At 46.0% G+C, this 21,689-nt stretch overlaps 2 protein-coding genes across 3 annotated transcripts; one reads left to right on the top strand and one right to left on the bottom strand.

Moving 5' to 3' along the window:
* The first annotated feature begins 212 nt into the window (after positions 1–212).
* Positions 213–10,818, top strand: TALDO1 (transaldolase 1). 2 transcript variants are annotated; one of them, XR_013922236.1, is made up of 9 exons: positions 213–392; positions 2,937–3,060; positions 3,510–3,617; positions 4,098–4,229; positions 4,606–4,781; positions 4,902–5,099; positions 6,013–6,158; positions 6,806–6,919; positions 10,679–10,818. XR_013922236.1 is itself a non-coding variant. In XM_080346191.1 (8 exons), the coding sequence occupies exons 1-8, from the start codon at positions 296–298 to the stop codon at positions 6,836–6,838; spliced, it is 1,014 nt and encodes a 337-aa protein (XP_080202317.1). In that variant the 5' UTR covers positions 213–295; the 3' UTR covers positions 6,839–7,034. The 2 variants fall into 2 exon arrangements, 1 of the variants encoding a protein (XP_080202317.1); XM_080346191.1 differs by lacking the exon at positions 10,679–10,818 and having other exon boundaries at positions 6,806–7,034.
* Positions 10,819–15,055: 4,237 nt separating this feature from the next.
* Positions 15,056–20,796, bottom strand: GATD1 (glutamine amidotransferase class 1 domain containing 1; the record flags this gene model as incomplete). Its single annotated transcript, XM_080345613.1, has 7 exons — positions 20,724–20,796; positions 19,679–19,755; positions 19,188–19,293; positions 18,523–18,630; positions 17,794–17,888; positions 16,511–16,604; positions 15,056–15,171 (listed from the first exon to the last, which is right to left on the bottom strand). Exons 1-7 carry the CDS (start codon positions 20,779–20,781, stop codon positions 15,056–15,058), a joined length of 654 nt encoding a protein of 217 aa, XP_080201739.1. The 5' UTR covers positions 20,782–20,796.
* Positions 20,797–21,689: the final 893 nt, after the last annotated feature.

Raw genomic sequence — 21,689 nt, 5'->3', positions numbered from 1 at the left:
CCGGGGCAATGGCGGCGCATCCCCCGTCACCAAGGCGACCGCGCCTCACGAGCCGCCAAACCACCCAATCAGCGGCTTTCTTCCTGCCCCGGCTCCTCCTGGCCGCGTCCGTCTTGCCTCCTCGCTCCTGATTGGCTCAACGCCTTCCCGCTGGGATGGGATTGGCGGCTGGCGGGCGGCACGCCCCCCCGTACAGGCGGCGGGTGTCGGGAGCGAGCGGTGGGTGCGCGCGCAGGCCGGCTCCCCTCCGGGCACGCAGGGATCGTTATAGGCGGCGCGAACCCCCCCGTGGATTATGTCGGTGTCCCCCGTGAAGCGGCAGAAGATGGAGTCGGTGCTGGACCAGCTCAAGCACCACACCACGGTGGTGGCCGACACCGGAGATTTCAACGGTGAGAGGCAAGGGGGGCGCCCGGTCACCGCGCACTTCTCCCCCGCTGCGCAGAGTGGGCGCGCCCGGCCGGAGAGGCGAGTGCCCGCGGGGGAGCGAACCACCCTGGAGGCGGAGGGGGGGTCGCCGTGCGCCCGGGGGGCGGCGGGGCCGCGGCCGCTCGGTACCGGCGCTTTGCGCAAGGGCGGCGTTGGGAAAAACGCCGTTACCCAACGCGGGGCGCGGGGGCGGCCGCTCTCGGGTTCCCGTGAAGGGCAGCCCGGAGCTCCCTGCTGGAAAAGGCGCAGGCACCGGTGGCTTCCCGGGGATCCCGGTCCCGGCGGGAGCCGTCGAGCCACCCGGTATCCTCCGGGCTGGGGTCCGGGAGATCCGGGCGTTCCCAGCTGCTGCGCCGCTGCGCTTTATCTTCCCACCCCTCCGGTCCGATCGGCCTCACTCCGCCGGGTCCCCGGTGAGACCGACCCCGCGGTACCTGCGCACTGGGACAGCCCGTTACCGCCGCTCCGGTTATACCCCGGCCCTTGCAGCTGGGAACGGGGAGGTTCGGTCGAGCCCGGGCAGGATATTGGCCAGAACCTCCCTTTTGTTTTTAATTTCCCCAGTTCGAACTGGCCTGTACAATTCCAGTATTCAGCTGGACAAGCTCAGCTCTGCGGTGCTTACAAAGCTGTTGGTTCATTTTTTCCAATAACCAGTTTAGGGTTTTTGGTTGGTTTTGGTTTTTTTCTGTTTTGGTTTTGCTTTTTTTCCAAAGCAGTTACAAAGCAAATAAAATAATGCCAGAGTGCTTTTGTTTTTCCTTATCTCATGCTTGCTCAAGGAGCAAGCACGCTCCTTTCCCAGGAAGGGAGGTGGCCGTCGATTCTAAAGCCACTTGTCCCGACGCTGTCACAGCCCAGGTGCCTGCACGGGCACACGCGGCTCCCCAGTACCACGGGACTGACACGTCCCTGCCCTGAACGTCTCTGGGTTGTACAGAGCAACACTTGAGTCCTGCTCTGCTGTCACCGAGACAGCGGTAATCTCTGTCCTGCTCACCTAATCCTATACGTGATGAAAAAACAGTCCTAAATAGCAACTGTCAAATGTCTTAGGTTAATAAATTTAAGAACGCGGAGAGGCAGCAACAGCTCAGACGCTTCCCTCGCAACACTGCCTGCCTGTATTTACATCCCTGCACTGGTTCCAGGTAGTGTCTGCCTGTTAAATGCTTTGGATTGCTTTTGAGTGCCAGGGTACATGAAATATTAGGGAGAAACAGACAAGCACCGTACCACAGAAGGTACGGACAGTTTCATCAAGTATTGCATCAAGAGCTGGAAACACGAAGTGGCTCAGTAACTTCAGCCCTGTCGGGCTTGTGTTCCCTCAAGCAGCAACAAACCTGGTTACAGCCCAGTGCTGAAATCATGTGAATTTAAAACATCACACTGTCACCCTGGTCTCAGAAAGCATGATGGGAAAAAAATCCCTCTGATGGCCAAGGGGGTGTTTGTGCGCAGGTTGTGTGCTGCCCGCTGCAAACTTTTAACAGGCTCCCTGAAGGAGTTTTGCAGTTGATCTCTGGCTGCCTGTTGTCACCTCTGGATCCTTCCTACACTCCAGCCAGGGCTACAGCCACCATCTGACTCCAGTTCAACACCAGTGCTGGTGAAGGTGCTGTTGGTACCACCAGTTCCCAGTTTGGTTTAGATAAACGTGGCTGTACGGTGTGGCGTAGGAAAGGATGCTGGTTTGGATGGCTCCTCAAGGATGTACCTGCAGCAAGTGGTGGTGGTTTCTAATTTGCACTTGGGGTTTCATCCCTGGGCAAAAATGCTGAGGAAAATGAGCTGGTAATCAATATTGTTATTTTTGACGTTGAGCTGTGTTACCCAGGGAGGCTGTAAGCTGAAAGGTGCTGAGTCAGGCAGCTCTGCTGTGATCAGGGCTGGACGGTGCACGGGCAAAGCCTGAAATAGGTGTAGTCTGGGGTTTAAGGTAAGCCAGAACTCCAAATACTTTCTGCGAGGAAGGAAGCGTGCTAGTACAAGGAAATTACAAGAGCAGATTCTAAGAACTGGTCTGCAACCATTTGAAATTAAAAAACAATAAGAGAAGTTGTAAGAGCCCAACAGATGAGGGTTTTTTCTCCTGTTCTGGTTCGAGCAGCTGTAGACAAAAACCCAAACGCTTCACTGCTGGAAGGGAAGAAAGATCCCCTCATCTTTTCCCTGTGACTCCTGGAACTCAGCCATGCTGGTGAACGTGGCGTGGACAGGTGGAAGAAGGTGAAAATTAGTACCACTTCATCTGTCATTGCTGCTAGTTAAATTCTTTTGGGTGATGTCCATAGTGGTGAATAAACTTTGCTGTATTTATCGCTGCAGCTCCGTTAACCTTGTTCTGGCAGCGCTATCCAAACATCATTGTGCACAAATCCGCTCTGTCACAAACATTGCAATCCTACAGCCAAAAGTGTTTCCGTTCTCACATATTTGAGCAAAATCCTTTCAGTTGCCCAGGCCTGCTGATGGTTTCAAACAGCCTGGTTTTATTTCCCTAGCAATCGATGAGTACAAGCCCCTGGATGCCACCACAAACCCGTCTCTGATCCTGGCTGCTGCTCAGATGCCAGCTTACCAGGAACTTGTGGATGATGCCGTTGCCTATGGGAAAAAACTTGGCGGGTAAGTAAAGAGGTTTTTTTAATCTCGGTAGATCTATATTTAAATTGCCTTATTTGTACAAACAGCGGTTAGTACTACTAGCAGTGTACTGGGGTTTTCTCCTTGTGTACTCACAGGTGTATCTCCTGCCCCAAAAAGCCTCAATGCTTAAAGAAAACTTGTCATGGTTTCACATGTGCTCTGAAGAAGCGCATCTGCATTTACCAGTTCTCACGTGGCCGCCTGGGTCTGCTCAGGAAAACACAGGAGGAAATACTATCCAAGGGCTAATGCTGCTGGTGGAGCACAGAGGGCAGAACATAAACCTGGAGCAGAGCCGAAGTGGCTATTTGAACTCTGGAATTTAATGTTAAATGGCCCGTGAAACTGGATCTTCCAATCCATGGCAAGGTGTGAATGCACTTTTTTTTTCCCCACATATGACAGATTTTGCCCTTTGTGGTTTTCAGGTCAGAAGAAGAGCAGATCAAAAATGCCTCTGACAAACTTTTTGTGTTGTTTGGAGCTGAGATACTGAAGAGGATACCTGGCCGCGTGTCCACAGAAGTAGATGCAAGGTTGGCTCTTCTTCCTCTGGGTTACCCTAGATATTCGTACATACAAAAAGAGACACGATGTGAATTGGAGAGAGATATTCTTGACTTGACAGCTCACTAAGGCCAGCAAGAGTTTATATTGTTAATATTTGTTTAATTAGAACATGGATATTACCCAGTTTGCTTGGTGACAAAACTTTACAAAAACAAGACAGACTGAGGTTGGATTTTTGTAACCTTCTTGTTCCTTAAGCAAGGGCAACCTCGCATTTCCTGTATACTTAAAAGTTTTGCTCATTCTCTTCTGTATAATAATGTCTCCTCAGTTTACCAAGATATCTGTTGTAACAGTTTGCCTCAATCCAGATAGGATCTCAGAACACAAACCTGCTATTGGCATATAAATCCTGATAGAACAGGACAATGTTTTTCAATGGGGTTTGAGGGGAAGCATTTATAGTAAAAAGTCAAGTTTTAAGCAGTCCTGCTCTTGTTTCAAAGGTTGTCCTTTGATAAGGAAGGAATGATTCAGAGGGCCAGGCGCCTCATTGACCTTTATAAGGAAGCAGGAATTGGCAAAGATCGTATTCTCATAAAGCTCTCTTCAACCTGGGAAGGAATCCAGGCTGGCAAGTAAGTGTGTGGGTACCTGCTCTGCTGATTCACAGCACGTTCTGCCTGTTCACAAACACAGTTCAAGCACTGTTACTAGGGCTACAACAAGGTGCTCTGCTACAGCTTTCTGTTGAAGGACAAAAAATTTGGTCATACGAGGGCCAAGCCACAAACGGAGTTTCCTGAAATACGATGCTGTTGTCTGGATTTGGTTCAAGGAACAGCATCAAATAAAGCAGAGTCTGGCAGCGCAAAACATCTGCTGTCAGCTTAAAATTTTAAAGCTTATAAACTGTACCGCATTTCTAATCTAATTCAAGAAATTCAGTAGTTTCACCTACTAGCTTGTTACTAGAATGTATATTTGCTGTTTCAAGGCAGCCTCTGTCTGCAGGGTCCTGGAAGCTGAGTACGGGATTCACTGCAACATGACCCTGCTGTTCTCCTTTGCTCAGGCCGTTGCCTGTGCCGAAGCTGGAGTGACTCTGATTTCCCCATTCGTAGGACGGATCCTGGACTGGTATGTTGCAAATGGAGACAAGAAAACCTACGAGCCTTCTGAGGATCCAGGTCAGCCTTCCTTTTAACATCTGTGTTAAAAACCCTAGAGCTACTCACTCCAACTGCAGTTTACTCGTATAAATCCTCTTATAAAAAAACGGTTTTGAGCACATTCTAAATCATTTTTAGGCGTGAAGAGTGTCACTAAGATCTATAACTACTACAAAAAGTTTGGCTACAAAACTATCGTGATGGGAGCTTCGTTTCGAAATACGGGAGAAATAAAAGCACTTACGGGCTGTGACTATCTCACCATCTCACCCAAACTGTTGGCAGAGCTCAGCAAAGAGCACGTCAAGTTAACTCCCACGCTCAGCATCAAAGAGGGTAAGTCCACAAAAGTCCACTTCTGCATGACACGGGCTTGCTCAGGCTCCTTGAATGTCGAGTATGCAGTTCTGCTCGGCTCTCTGCTGTTTGCTTCCATTCTGCTTTACGGATAATTCTTGACCTCTAAAGGAAATACTGTACTCAGTACCACAGTTGAGTGCAGAGAGATGCCTGGGATGAAATGTTCCTGAATATTAGCAAAGACGCCAAGCCTGGTTTAACCTTCTGTTAATATTGCGTCAGTGATGCAGTTAGCTCTGGACGTGCCAAAAGCTGTGTTTTCCCTCCAGAAACTCTAGAAATTAATCCTATGCAAGACCAAGTGACTTGATCTAGCAATACTGTGCCACGATAGCTTTGAATGTATGTTCCCCCTGCGCTGCTCCTGCTTCTCCGTAGCCTTATAAAATGCTATTTTACAACTCAGAAATGAGATTTGTGCACAGCTGCAGCCATGGGTTGCTGCTTGCAGCCTCCGAGCTGGCTTGGAGGCCTGTTATCAACTGAGCTTTTGTTAGGTACTGCCGGATACTCAAAGACCTAATTGTTCAGCATATTTGCTTAGAATGTCTCACTGCTGTAGGACTGTTGCATAATGCTTGATAGTAAGCCTGAAAGTACTGTACCATTCAGAAGCAGATACAAGGTAACGGCATACATGTAAACATTGTATTTTAAGAGAAACTGATGATCTAGGTGACTTTTTTTCTCTGCTAAAACAACATCAGGAGCATTTTCAGTCTTGCATCCCAAAGTGTGATCCTGTAGCAAGTCATGTTGAAAGTGGTATTTCAAATTTTTAAACAGCTGTAGTTGGTCAGAATGCTGAGACTGTTTGAGGAAGGCTGTGGTGTTTGATAATAATCATCTGGTAACATGGTTTGTTTCTTTTGCAATTCCCCTTGCCCAGCTCAGGCATGTGATCTGGAGAAGATCCACCTGGACGAGAAGGCGTTCCGCTGGCACCATAACGAAGACCAAATGGCCGTGGAGAAATTATCCGATGGGATCAGAAAATTTGCTGCAGATGCAATTAAACTGGAGACAATGTTAAAGGTAGATGTTATATCACACTCTTGTCACCTCTCGTGTTCCTCCAAGTACTGCAGCTATGGTTCTGTGCAGTACGGCTAAAGATTAGGAATCTCTAAGCAAGTCTGATCAGGTTTCTATACAGGCAGGAAGCAAACTGGCCACCTAAACTAAATGAACTTGGTAAACTTCACTGCATCTCAAGAAAGAACCGATGCCAAATATATCCAGCCACACCTGTTTGGGGCCTAAGGCAGCATTCAGAGCGGCAGCTAATCAAGATAACACTACTGTCAAAGTGAAAAGTCCCTTCAGTCTAATTCTGCACTCGTTAGCAGTCAGCAGTGCTGCGAGAGATGTAAATAACCTTCCGCTAGTGAGCTAGAAATAAATCGTGCTTGTACTTGGCCGTAGGAGGCACCAGGAGCAGATGTGCTGGGTATAGCCAGGCCACGGGAAAGTCTGCTGTCAGCTTAGGGAGAATCCTTCAAATGCAATTAATTGAACTATGTATTTTGAGGGGAAAAATTACACACCAACTCTTCCAGATTTAGGCACTTGTTCCTGCCGACTGACAACTACTGACTAGTGCCCCGAGCCTGCACTGCTGAAGCGCAGTCCAGTTCCCAGACTCACACTCAGCTGCTGTTTGTTGATATCTCTCTTTCTAGGAGCGAATGTTCAGTGCTGAAAACGGCAAGTAGAAAAACCAGAGTTCTCCCAAGTGGTGAAGGCTGAACGAGTGGATCACCTGAGCTTATAATGGATGTACAAATGTCTTACCGGTAAAAGTCTTATGCTGTGTATGGATAGATTTCTGTACCATGCTTTTTTATCGATTTGCAAAGGGACAAATAGAATTTCAAATTTTTGTGGCACTTTTGTCAATACATGCAAATTAACACAGACTTTCCTTGTAATGTGTTCATTTCACTGCTGCAGAGGAATCTGACATACAACGTTTTTAAAGTGGGAAAGCTGTATCACGAGCGATTTTAGGAATTTTGTCAATTACCATTTTGTTTACCACTTGCCTAGAGCGCAAAGCAAGACATGGGCAAGAAGACAGAATTGACTGAAGCTGAAAATGCCACCACAATCACAACACAAGCATAAGTGACAACTACCCATAATATTATTGACGGCTACACTTTCAAAATTAAGTAACTAAGTCTCTCAGGTGGTTAAAAAAGAACTTGACAATTGGTTAATCTGAGCTGACAGAGTGAACACGTGGCTACAACTTAAGATCGTCTGGCAAAGCCTTGTACATTGTCTGTGGAGTGGCTGCTTTTCTTTACACAACAGCCATGGAATGCTGCCAGCCTTACCCCACAAACAGGAGGGGTTCTGGGTTTTTGGTTTGGTTTTTTAAGTTCTATCACCGCATTCTTTCCTCATTATTCTTCAGATGCTGCTTTTGTGAGAGAGCCATGTGGCAGCCTTCCTCAGGAATGACCTAATCCTAATGCAGCACTACCCATTACAGGGCTTTCTATTAAGTTGGGATGCATGTAATTACATTTCATGCTGTATTTCATTAAGACTAATTAAATATAACTCTTATTAGTTTATATAGCTCCAGTTCCATCAAGAGTAGACAAGAGCTTCCTGTTTATACGTAGACACAACGGTTTCCTGATAAAGTTGCTTAAACTTAGACCCTCTTAAAAAAAAAAAAAAAAAAAGGAATAAAAGGCAGCACTGAGGCTCCAATACTGAGACACACACGCTATATCCAGCTTCAATAATACAAGAAAACAAGCCAAGGGAGCAACTGATCTGTAACGTCAGGGTGACACAGCAGCACTATTGTCAGGACATATTGTCAGGACGTTGCCATATAACCTGGCAACTGTTTCAGCCCCAGCGACAGCTGGCCGGACGCTCCCAAACCCGACTTTCGGGCAGAAATGACACCTCCCTGGACAGCTGTCACAAACCTGACCAGTGCGGGACTGACCACCGCAGAGGTGACACACCAGTGAGCACCACAGCGAGCCAGAGCACTGGAGATGACTTCAGAAAGGCAACACCCCTCACAAGCAGAGCAAACACTTCAACATGTTTCCTAAAAACTGCTATTACAATAACCAGAACAGATGACAGGGCAGGATGAGGATCCTCAGCCAGACAAAAATATTTCCCCAGAGCAACAAGCCTACTTAATATGGGGAATGTGAACACTAAACACAATGTCAGTGATGAAGCACCCAAGTATTTCCCATATTCTGAAGAGGAAGACCTGGGGCTGTGGAAATGGTGAATACAGAACTGCTGTACAGAGGGGTCAGCGCGCTTGTTGCTGGTCTCCTGAAGAACGGATCTTTCTTCCGCTCTGACACCCGATAAGCCTCTTTACAGACAATAACTCCACCCAGGTAGCTGGACAACTCTCGGCCTGCCACAGCTTGTCTCACACCAAGGCAAGCACATCCTAATGCCCAACTTCTCAGCAAAGGAATTACAAGGTATTTTAGGCCACTACTGCATTCTCACAGGTGGGAGGGTTCAGACTCAACTGTGCTGCAAAGCTGCATGAACTCGAGTTAGCACTGACCCCGGCTGGTCAGTCCTCACACTAGCTTCATTCTCCGTGCAACTCAGAAGGATCACCTGTCAGAACGCTGAAGCGTTCCAAAAGTTGCCCAAGAGACAATAAAATACCGCAGTGAGAGGGAAAATGGAGGCAGGAGAAGGTGCCTCAGTAACACTCAAACCTTACTCGGCTCACCTATAGACACGAGGTCCCCTCAAGAGCAGGAAGTGAACAAGTTATGCTTAAAATGTTCAGTGCCATAGGACCCCTTACCTGCTCCGGTAGCAGCTGCAGTTTCCCAGTTCAGCACTGGAGGTTCCTCTCTTCAGCGCACACTAGATGTCATGAGGTGTCTGATGTACACGGCGAAATCACAAAGTCCGCATCCATTCTGAAACGGAGCAAAAACCCAATAACCACATACCCTTCAGCCTATACCTGTGTGTCCTTTACCCCACAGATGTCTCTCCCAGGATCCCATCTGAGCCCACCTTTTAAATCCTAGTGACTTCCCAGATCTCCACACCTCCGCAGATTAAGAAATTGGGAGCAGATGTCTGCTGTCTCCCAGAAACGCTTTTAGTTATCGCAGCCACAAGCACTCAGCAAGTAGGGGCAGATAAAATGGGTTTAAATTCCATAGAACCAATACATACACTTTAAAATTTGATTTTTAAAATGCCCTTGCACTTTATCAAATGCGCCCAGAGCAGAAATACTTCCCAGCCACAAAGGTTAAACCTTTCCAAGCCCTTGGGACAGAAAGTTCTCCCTCGACAGCGGAGCCAAATGAGCAGGCCCTCCCCGTGAGATGGGCTTCACCTGCGCTGCCCCAGCCCCTTGCAGAAATCACAAACCTCTGCTTTTACAGAAGAAAATAGTACCATGGTTTGGGAAGAAAAAAAAAAATCAGCCTCTGCTAGGTCAACTACAGAATCCTGGGAAATGTACTTATTGAATTAACTGAAATAGAAATTTCCTTGTTACCATCAACTATGAACAACAGCTCAGGCTTCAATACAGCCTAACAGATACACTTCTTGTGCTTCTCAAGAGCAGCCCCAGACTGTAGCTCCATCTAGCACAGAATCCAGCATCCTGCCTGCAGCCACGGGCAGCTGCTGAGGAACATCACAGAGCGAAGGGAACAGCCCTTACAAAACACCCTTTGTGCTTTGCTTTCCAGTGGAAATGCCAGTGGGGGGCTGCTCTTCTGGGCCAGAACACCAGCACTTCTCAGCCAAGAGGGAAAAGATCAGCCTCCTACCCCACGAGGAGGTTTTCTTTATGGTGGTATGTGCCAATGCAAGACAAAGGTGAGCAACACAGCTCCAGCAGCACGCTTGGACTAAGCCTGCAAAGGGACTGATCATGCAGCACACACCACCTGCACAGTGTGAGGCCCTAAACTGCAATAATACCACCAAACAGCGATCATAAATGGCAGGATCAGCACCAAACATCTTCAAAATCAACAGGAGTCTCCCCAGATATCCATGGGCCTAACAGCCTGTATCTATTACACGTACACAAGCCATGCTGTCAGCCCTCCAGCCAACTGGCAGCTGCTGCCTGGTCTCCTGTCTTTTTTCACTCTTTCAAGCACACCATCAGTAGCAATGACCAGGTTAAAGTTTGATGGTGTTTCCCACCCTTGGGACTTGATGGCTCATCCAGGCAGGGCTGAGGCGACAGCAGGGCTGCTGCCTGGAAAGAAGGCCAGGTCAGGCTTTGTCTTTTCCAGCTGCTTTCTATAGCTTCTGGGCTTCATGGCTTCAGCCTGGAAGTCTTGGAAACTTTATACAGAAATCCCATGACCCTGCATTTCTATTTAAAAAGAAAAACTCTGCTGGGAAAATAAGGAAAACTGTACAGAAGGTGAGCAATTTGTGACTCTAACCCAACGGCAGGGCTGGTTTGCTTTTGTGGTCCGTGCAGGAGTCCAACTCGGAGAGGAACACACCATGACCCACAGCATCCGATCCTCCTTTTTGCCTTTCTGCAGGAGAAGGGACTTGCATGCCCTGGGTCCCCACGCACACGGGGCCTCTCAGAGGATCTCTGCACAGCATGCGTGACATCTGGGACAACAGCAACCGCAGGAGGCACTGGCAGGTTCAGTGTTCCACAGCCACTACACGTCAGAGGCCACTGCAGGCTCTGCTGTTCAATTTTGATTTCAGTATAATAAAAGCTTACAATCTGACCTTTGTTTGACTTTGGTTTTGCTTTACCACCAGGATTCAGCTTACAGTGTGAGCTCTGATGTATCTGGACCATGCAAAGTGAGTATTTGCAAAAGGGTCTCCCATTTTCCCTGTGAAACCCACCCCATCGCAGCACCCTCCAGGCTCAGTTTTATCTTAAGGAAATGTCACATTTCTAGAAGGCAGAGGGGACTCTTCTCTTCCCACAGCCCACATCACTCAGTCTGATGCTCAGCCTGGCACTACATTGCACTAATGGCAAGGGATGTTGCACCCAAGCGAGGATTCAGCTTCTCCCCTGCAGCACCTTAGCAGTCCAAGTCCTGTCTCTTATTCTCAGACTTATTCCCAAACTCCCTTCAGTGGCTGCACAGCTATTTAAATTTCACTCAGTAGTTCAAGATTAGAAATTAAAAGAATCTGCTGCAAATCAGAGTTGGCCATTTGTTTTACACAAAAAACCTGCCAAGAGGAGGCCTTTGAGAGAAAAAGGGTTTAGTAGCAAAAGATGCAGAGGAGGGATAATTTCTAAGGAAAGCAGGCAGAGTAGCACTGTTGCATAACGTTTTCAGAGATGACAAAGGATCGAGGCTTTCCTGACAAGATTTCTAACTATGCTGCCCTCATCCTCCCAAGAAAAGCAGCAACACTGGTCACAGATGCTGGGAAGCCACAGAAACAGCTTGTTGCTTACAGCACAACAGTGCATATAACTCTGTTCACACCATTTTGTGCTACTGTCTCAGCTTTTTCCCCTTCCAGCTGTACACAGAAGCAGCAGCCCCTTCCTCAGCAACTGGCAAGAGAAAGGAAAGTCTTCACAGCTGGTGTTTGGGGATAGAGCTTGCTGGTGGCTGAGGAGGAAGGTGAAGGTCTGCCCAGAGCAGCACCACCACCCTCCAGGGAGGCTGCAACATCCCACAGCTCCCCATCCTTCCCAAGATCCAGAGAGCAGCAATCAACGATGAGCACAAAAGCAATGTTATCAACCTTCCCTTGTGGCGGGGGCAGGTCTTGAATTTCATCATCCACCTCTATGCAAACATGCAAAGCTGGGGGGTGGGGAAAGAAAGCAGGAAGTTCATTTTATTTATTTTAAAAAAAAGATTATACTGTGGAAGCTCCAAGAAAAGAATCTTATATAACAACAACTAAGTGCAGACAGTAACAAGGACTCTCATGCAAGGGATAAAGCAAACAAATGCTCTGTTAAGTGTTTTGAAGAGAGAATGCTTTCTCTCATCAGAAAAGCTGAGTCTGCCCAAGCTGTGGCACCTCCTCTGGATTCAGAGGGTCTCAGCCACCTCCTGCCCGCACGTACAGCAGGAAGCTCTCCAGGTGTGACCATGAGTCCTCTGTGCTACCAAAGCCCAAGCTGTTGGGGATTTGGCCATTCCTCATCACCTTTTACATCACTCACTAGCCTCTTTCGCCCTGTAAACACAAGGTTAGTCAAACTAGAAAGATCTTTTCATTATCGTTACAGCCAAAACCTAAATCAAATTGAAATGTAAAAAGCATCAATATTGAGATCACATCCACAAGCGGGTCTCGGGGCTCACTCCAACGGCTGCATCAGTTTGCAAATGTTTTGTGTTTAAGTGCCTTGAGCATCCCTTTTCACAGCTTGCGTATAAAACGGCCAATAATGCTCCTATTAAAGATGTTTTCCACCTTTTGTTTCTTCCCTGCAGGAACCACCTACACAGCTTTAGTGGTGAGTGTGATGCTGCAATGCACAACGATATGTGTTGTCTTATTGGTGAATAAACCTTTCATGTGGCTGCAACAGAGAAATGTTTCTTTACAGCTGTGAGCCAACTGCTGTAAAGATTATCCTGGGGATAAATCCTCTGAGAAAGCTCCTCATCCCTTTGGATTCATCCCAGAGATGTTTCTGCTCCATGTATTGCACAGGCACTTTGTTGCTTCTAGCAGGTACTTCAATGTCTGCCCATTGGAACAGAGGAAAATATAGAATACGTTCCCATGCATTCCACCCAGACAAGATATAACGTTCCGCATGTATAAGGTTGCCCAAATTAAAAAACCAGCAGCCAGCTGTTACCAGGAACAGACAGATTTGTAGGGAAATAAGCCAGGCTGAGAACATCCCTAGGACCAAAGCACCAGGCACTCCAGAGCGCAGCACCAACAATCAGGATTTGTGTGGGTTGAAAATCTCCAGAATTTGAAGCTTTCAATTTGTTTGAGAAGCAGTTTCTGGCTTTGGGACAAAAGGGCCTGTCATGTGGCTTACAGGCCAGAATCCTCTATAAACAGCTACTCACAAAGACAGCAGAACACCAAGTATTTGCAAGCATTGCCAAAAGCTGCTCCTCCCCGCAGCGTGCAATCACTGCACTCCAGCCAGGTAGAGGGGAAAACCACACACTGCACAACATGTGCTGAACCAGCGCATCAAGAGCTGGCGTGGTTTGAGGATTCCTGACATTGCCACTAGGTCGTAAAATTATCCTGCTTGATGACTGGTTCTAATCAATATATTGTATTATGATATATAAAAATAAATGCAACCACACAGATCCCTTCCTCCACAGAGCACTGCAGAAATGTTGCCCAAGAGTGAAGGAAAAATGTTACTCTGTCTGCTTTCCCATAGATGTAGTATGTTTGAGCCTGCAACAGTGAAAAGCATTTTCAGGCTGATTATTCCTTTCCATGCTCAACTTTGAGCCACATCTGTTGCTCAAAAGCAAGAGAAGACCAGATTTCATCTTGCAGTCAGTTCCTCAGAAGATGTGATCCGCATTAGCCGCCTACATTTTATTCTTAGTCCATGAAATTCCAACAAGAGACAATCGCAATGTATTTGGCCAGGGAGAAATATTTCAAACATTTTGAAGAGAACAAAAATCATAAACACCACAAAGGAAAAGAGACAACCAGTTAGAAGACCGTTTAAAAACTGCTGAGCAAACTTTTTAAACAGGAAGTCCAATAATGTGAACAGGCAAGCAAGAAAACAAGGGCACATTTTGCCAAGTGTCACCACAGAGCTGCCTTCCAACAACTGGTTCTGCTTTATTCAGAGTTCAGCTCAGCATTTTCCATCCTATTCCAAGTACATCCAAGTGTCCCAGACACATTCAGAGTTCAGACAGTAACTTTGTGACCTACCAAAACAGGTGAAAACACATCAGAAACCACTTCAGTGAAGCTCTAGGTGTGGACTGTGATATTTGAAACACAAACACCAAATGGTTCACAGAGTTCCAAGTGCTCTTCAGGGCAGAGTTACTAAATACCTGTATCATGTCAACCTAGAGCAAGGTCTTCAGCTCCAGCTATTTGTATCCATAGCACCAACTTTGTTTTTTTTAAAAAAAAGAGACAGTTCCCCACATCTGTAGATGAAGTGTCTAGAGAAAAGCAGGGAAAACAATATATAGCAACAAAAATGCAAGGTGGTTTCACAGCTGCTTCTGAAGTGTGATGCCCTTCAACGTTTTCTCATTCACAACCTTTATCCATTCTACATGTGTAAAACCTGACATTGCCACTTGACTGTCACAGTCACTTCACAGTCCAGAACAGAAACACAGACGGATGTTTTATGCAGTTAAGAGACAAGCAAATCCTTAGCCTGCTGGCTCTTCATCCATCCTATTTGCAAAGAGACCTGCTCCTTCATTTCCTGCCGAATGAAACACATCCAAACATGACACCACCTGTTAGTCCACAGCCAGGAAAGGACTTCTAACACACATTCACCTGAACAAAAGAAGATGTTTGTGGTTATTTATATGTGTTCTATCTGACAAGATGAAAGACAGTCAAACAGCCAAGCCATTACCAAAGACATTAAGTCCATTCCCAGAATCCTAAAAGACAGCTGACTAATGGCAACTCACTAAAGCACAAAGAGTGACACACAAGAGATGTTTCTCTTAACAAAAATGTTTAGTAAGGCCTATTCTGCGTGTTACTTTACCAGACATGACAGACAGCTGTATATTTTCCAACCCATTTTACCTTTTTTTAATAGTCACAAATCCTTTTTACCAAAAGACAAAACCAAACGAATAACTAGATCAAACAAAGACGACATGCACTTCAGCAGTTAACCAAGGGAAAAAGAACAAAATCTCTTGGGGGACACTACTCCTGAATGCCCACCACTGTCTGCTCCTAGTTCTATTTCCCCTATTGCCTCACCTGACATTGCAAAGAATAAGCAGGTTCTGGATGGCAGGAAGAGTGGAATTCTCGTTCTGTCCCGTCACCAGGTGCCTGTCCAGAACGACATGTACAGCATCCGGAAGGCTGGCTAAATAATGGAGAAAAAACAAGCAGCAGTGTGTTAGTGGACACTGCTTCAGTGTCAACATCGTGTCTCTGACAGAAGATAGAACTATTTTGTCCAGACATACTGACCTATAACCCCAGACAGGGACAATCTCGAGCCCATAATCCTGAAACAACTCCACTAGAAAGCCCATCTCTGAAAGGATTCATTCCATTGACACCACATGGGTAAACTGCATTTATCAAGAGATTTTCATAATAAAAACATCTAAATATATATTTTAGAGTTGTACTGACCCCGCACTACAATAGAAACTCTTCTTATATAAGACAAAGTTGTAATCACCATGCTACAAAGAGCCTGCAGCAAGATACTTATTTTCTGGCCAATGATAATACCCCAAAACGTTAATGTCTACCAGGAATTGTTCAGTATTCTAACCAGGATTTTTTTTTTAAGTTACCTCATTCCAGATAGAACCATTATTTTGTCAGTTATGAACAATTCTTATTTTCTTCTCCCTCTCTGAGCTACTGCCTATCTAAATAGAGACTAAATGCCTTCAAACCCAACACGCTTTTCCTGTTCATACTTAATGTGTCATTACCACTGCAACTACGTATTTGTGACATAACGGGTACCACAGACAGCAGCTTTTAAACTGCCAGTACTGAGCCTGTTCTGCAGAAGGTGGCAGCAGCAGCTCATTCGAAGAGCATAAAGATGCCATTTAAACACAGAAACAGGCTGGCACACCACAGATGAAAGAGGATTAAGCAAAGAATACAGAGCATTTTGATAAGACACTGGCACTTCTTAGTGAAAAATAGCTGTGTGGCATTAGGAGCCTGGTTCTGTGTCCTGTCTATGTCAGGGGCATAATCTCTAATCTGGCCACTTCAAATTGTGTCAGTTCAATGGGCGGCACTATTCTGTTAAATAAAGGATGACTTAAATTCCACTGGCATCTCATTGTTCTCTGGAAGGACAGATTCTAAAAAATTACCTAACAAAATAGCAGACTGAATGACAGCTGCAACTGAAGAGAACCATTTATAGCTTACAATTTCATTCTCTCTGTAGCTCTTCAGTATGGCAAGAAAGCAGCATGTAAAGGAAAAAGACACTTTTCCATCCACATTCAGAAATAATCTAGGAAAAAAGTGACGTCTTTGTGCTTTAGTGGTTTTGGTTCCTCACACAGGACAGAACTTCAGATTTTGCAGTTCCAAAGTCAAAATTCTATATTTTGACTACTAAAGAAAAAAGAAAATACTATGTGTAAAATTAGTAGATAAACATTCATTTCCAAAACAAAACTATGAAACATGAAGTCCTGGACAACAATAGAACAACTTACCACTAAACGTAGCTCCAGAATCTTTCACGAAATCTTCCACAATAATGGACAAACTGGCAAAATTAGGCTGCCTCACTAGTTCGTACACAGAGGGCTGAAAGAGATCAAAAGAAAAGTCTGTCTTGTCTATTTTAATTAAAAAAGCCAAGCAAAACCAACACTGCAATTTATTTTTCTGTTCTTCCTACCATTCTCTCAAATGTACACAGGAAATGAAATAGAGTGAAGCATAAAATCAAATGAGCACAATCAGCTTCTACAGATTTTCTGTAGGGAAAAAGCTGAAAATTCTTACGTGAGATAAACAGAGATACCGAGAGATTCCTGTACATCAACTGGACACTGAACGGTGTGTGTGCAATTAACTCTGTGAAAGCACAGACCCGTTTGGCTGTTGGACACAAACATTTGGACACCAATGCTGTGCCACTTGCAGAGTCCAAATAACAGCATTCTGGCCTTAGAAAGAATATGGGAAACAGCTTAAATGAAGAGAGAAAAATTTAGAGTACTTAGTTCAGTTTTTATATGCACAGGAGGAACTCAAATTTTACAGTTTCCATAGCAACTGTAGCTAGGACACATCAAGCCTTATTTAAAATATTTTATCATGGATTGTAACGTCAAATACAAGCACATCAGACTAGTGACAGCTTTAGGGGTCCCATAAACTAAATTTCTTAATGTGGCATGTAAATTCAAATCTCCAGAAGCTGTACTACAAAGGTTTGCATCATCTCAGCACACAGGTACAACTGCCACTTAAATGGTTTGTGAGGTCACAGATATGACTGTACATTAAATAAAACATCAACAGTATCTGCCCACTTTTTGAATTACAAGCCAGTTTGTACTGAGCCTTTTTTCCTAAAACTTCCTCTACCTTTCAAAATGAAAGAGAACCTTGAGAACTATAACTTACCTCCAGCACTCATGAAACAAACAAACAAAAGTCATTCTTAAAAGCCCTCAGCTATGAATCTAAAGAGCTGCAGCAGTAATTTCCAGCATTTCACTGATTCAACTTAAAATTTACAGAACAATGGGACAGAAAACACTCTCCATGTGACAGCTGGAGGGAGACAATAATTCCTCCCTGCATTTTGTGTTGGGCCCCCTTGCCAATGACATCTCCCCACATCTTGCACATAAACTCAAAGTACCAAACTGATGATTTGTAGAAAATTACCCAATAAAACCAGAAACACCATCACCTGAAGTCTCAGGCCCCTGCAGAGCTAAATATGCCCCTAAACAGCAAGTCAGGTGAGAGCTCAACCTACCCCTGTCAGGCTGTACCCCTCAAATACCCAGGACTTATCTTCATTGGTAGCACAACACAAAGCTGCGACTCCATGTCCAATCGCACAGATGGGCTCTAGAGGAAGAAAAGGAAAAAGAAAAAATCCAAGCAACGTGGAGCAGCTGTGAACATCTTCAAACAGCCAAAACACAGATGAGTGTTCATGAGATTCTTTGTGTTACAGCATCTTGCCCTCCTGCAATAAATTCATACTGCACCGTTTATACTCTCCTAGGCTGTGAAGTTTTTCCTGCACACTACAGTAAGAATTGCCCCAGTCTTGCAAAGAGCTACTAGCAGTAAACTCCAAGGCCAGAGACAGCACCAGTCAAAAACACACAGGCAAATGGTAAGTGAGATACACACACAAGTCTTGACTAACTACAACCTTAATGACAGTCCTGGTACATTCCACATTTGGCTCTGAACCTTGAGTCCTGCTGACTTGGAGAGAGCCTTTTCTGTTATCACTGTCAGGCAGATAAGTCTCTTCTGACACACACTGAAAAGCTACTGATACTTATATATATATATTTACATAAAGAGGATGTTTTTCAAGAAAAGATTCATTTCTCTAAAGCAGCTCTTTCCAGTTCTGAATGCTCTTCAACTACATAAACATTTGTAAGTCATTGGAAGGTAACAGTCTCACATGACTAGCATGGTAGTACTATTTTATTTCACAAAACATCTAATAATGTTCACTTACTGTTCCCAGCGCTGAAGTGCTGTAATATCTTGGCCAGGTAGCCACTGTTTGCAAGGTCAGTCATGGCCCCGGGGCAGTCTGGAATCAGCAACGCGTGGTATCTGGCACCTAGTGAGGAGGAAAGGATAAACTGATTGCAATACTAGCAACATACAAAAAAGCCTGATGAAAAACCCATTTTAGATTTGACAAAACTAAGACAATACCAGAGTCAGAAACAAAGAAACTAAGGGATCTAAGTGGAGTGAAGGGTCATTTACAGGACAAAGAACATATATTTGTAATGTGACGTTCCTACCCTGGCAAAGATTAAAATTGCTATGGCCGCTGGCTTCTACTCTAGCACAATATTTATTCTTTTTTTAAATAGCAATATATATTGTATACATATATATAAGAGAGAGAACATATATATAGAGAGAGAGTGTGTGTGTATAAACATATAATAAGAGAGAATTACCAATCCAGGACAAATAAGAAAATAAACACAGTTACCAGGGCTTTCTCTTGAATAAAAAAAATAGCAACTGCAGTTGCCATGGCTTCCTCTTAAAACACAAGTTTTATGCCTTTCTGTGTCATTCTCCTCTAAAGACCTAATGCTAAGAAACGTCTGTTTCCCTGATAAACGGAGATGCCACACTGGCCAAGAGTAAAGCCCTCACCATCAATGGACTCCAGCTTGGCAGGGTTGGCGTACGATTTCATGCGGAAGTCCTGTATCCAGCGCATGTTGCTCTCGTTCACATCCACAAAATCAATCGGCTTCCCCTGGCGAAAACACAGTTCAGAGCCTGTGGTCAGTATCCCCACACAAACATCTGCTTATTTCTTGAAGGACAGCTATGTGGGATTTGGAGAGCCTTTAGCTCTCAAAAACCTGAAATTTTCCATTTTTCCCATTGCAGTTGTTCTTCTAATAGTTCCCTCTCCATTCTTTGTGGGTAACAGATATCAGACAGAGGTTCAAAACCATACTATACAAAGCATGCATTTAATTGAACATCAAGAAAACAGAATTAAAATAAAAAGGTCCCTTAATCTGCAGAGCAAATAAAACACCTCTCAAATAAAGTTTAGTATAATTCTCTCTCATGAGTTGATATATCACTTTGTTTCAAATTCAAATTGCAGTAACTGCCCCTTTTTTACTTACCCCAGGAGTCGCAACTTGCAGATTAAAAGCCGAACTAGTCAGTGTAAAGCAGTGAAGGAAGGACTGGGCTGACACACCTGAAAAACACATCCAATAATTTAAGGAAACAGCAGTTATATTTTAATCCCAGCCACTCTAGCTCATTTTATCTAGCAAAGTACACAAGTTTAGGGTTTTCTGCTCACCTTCAAATCTCTCAATAACATCAGGGAGTATTGTAAGGTATAAAAAATGCACAAGCTTAATTATATGTATTGAGAAATACATGCTGAAGGTATTTGTGTTTGTCTGCACAGAGGGTTACAGGGAGAGCAGAAGGAAGGAAGGCAGAACTGAAGGGAATGTGGCTCCCAGCTGTACGTGCGAGTGCAGCTCAGAAGCAGGAAGGTGCAGAGGGGAAAGCAGGAGGCTTTGGAGAGCCCAGCCGTGCACAGGGGACACGCAGACACGTGTGCCCCGCACATGAGTGGTGACAGAAAGGGGGCCCATCTGTGCCCAGCACAGGTGCACAAGGAGCAGTGTGTTTACACACCTGTGCGGGGCAAAGCTAAGCAAAAACACCCACGCGTGACCGCACAGCTCGGCCACAGTTGTAAGGAATGTTGAACAAAGGAATGCTCTTTTTACAAAATTGAGGACATGGGCGGGAAGACTGAGAGACATCAGACTAATTCTTAATGTACAACAAAGTCTCTGTGAACTAATCCCAGAAGGCAAACTGCACTGTATTTAAAAATTAATCTAGGGGGAAGGGTAACCAGAGAGTCAGGAATCCATATTTTAAATAAAACAATAAGGGAGGGGGTTGGCAGAACTAGATGAATGAGACAGGTAAACTGAGGCAGGGTCGGGTAGTCTGTAAACCCCACAGTGCCAACCACTGGGGAACAGCCAGGCGTGCACAGCGCCCCCGGTAACCGCGCCCAGGCCGCGCAGGCCGGGACCGGCCTCAGAAACCGGGGGGTCGGGGCAGCCGCAGAAACCCGCACGGCCGGGGAGGAACGGGGCCTGGCGGGATGGGGCTTTTTCCCCGAGGGCGTCTCACCCGCGGCGGCGGCGCTGGCGACGATGAGGCAGGAGGGCTTGCCCAGCCGGTCCGACATGGTCCGGGGCTCGGGCTGACCCGGCGGCGGGACCCGTCTCCTCATGCGGCCGCGCCGCGCATGCGCAGAGCGGGGAGGGCGGAGGACACGGGCGCGCGCCGGTGGCGGCCGTTGGGCGGAGCGCGCGGCGGCGCGATCGTGCTCGGAGCGCTCGTGACCGGAACGATCGAGCGGGGCTCTTTAACCCCGCGGCGGGTGATGCGGGTGATGCGGGTGATGCGGTGCAGCTGCCGGCACGGCCCGCCCTGCCCGCGTCCCCCCGGCACCGACCGGCCTGGCCGTGTCCTTGGCGGCTCTCAGGCGCCGCTCCAGCAGCGCGGATGTTTTCCCCGCCGCGTTTTGTAACGGGATGTGATTTTTTAACGTGTTTGTTTCCCTCACCCAGTGGGACGGGAACACTGGAGGCTTGCAGGGAGCACCGCAGCTCGGAGCAGGGGAAGTCGGTGACACCACCTTGTGGGTTGGAAATGGAAAAACAGGCATTCGCCTCGAAATGTGCTGATTTTCATCACCCAGCTGAGAGGCCACATGGAGCTGCAGTGCTGTTTCCAGCCTCCCTGTTGTGTCTATACAAAGTCCTTCCTCAGCCAAACGCCCAAAACCTTCCCACGAAGCCCAAGCCTCTGCAGATGATGGTTTATTGCGCTAGTGATGCGCTTCTGACACGACATGAGGAGCAGCAAAACTCCTTTGAGAAGCCCAAACTGTTTTTAAATTACTGGCTTAAGCTGTTTTTAACTTATGTTATCAGGTTTTGCCGTCTGCTTGAATAACGCCGGGGATGTTGCAGACGGACAGATGTACGTTCTGCTCATTGGCGTCCCAAAGAAACCACCACTAATCTGTTAGATGGGGGGATATGAGACGCACACAGATCTGTCAGAGCAGTTTGCTGAAAATAGAAGAAA

Source organism: Nesoenas mayeri (genome assembly GCF_963082525.1).
Source record: "Nesoenas mayeri genome assembly, chromosome: 5".
NCBI lineage: Eukaryota > Metazoa > Chordata > Aves > Columbiformes > Columbidae > Nesoenas > Nesoenas mayeri.
This window is presented reverse-complemented; position numbering and strand designations above follow the sequence as displayed.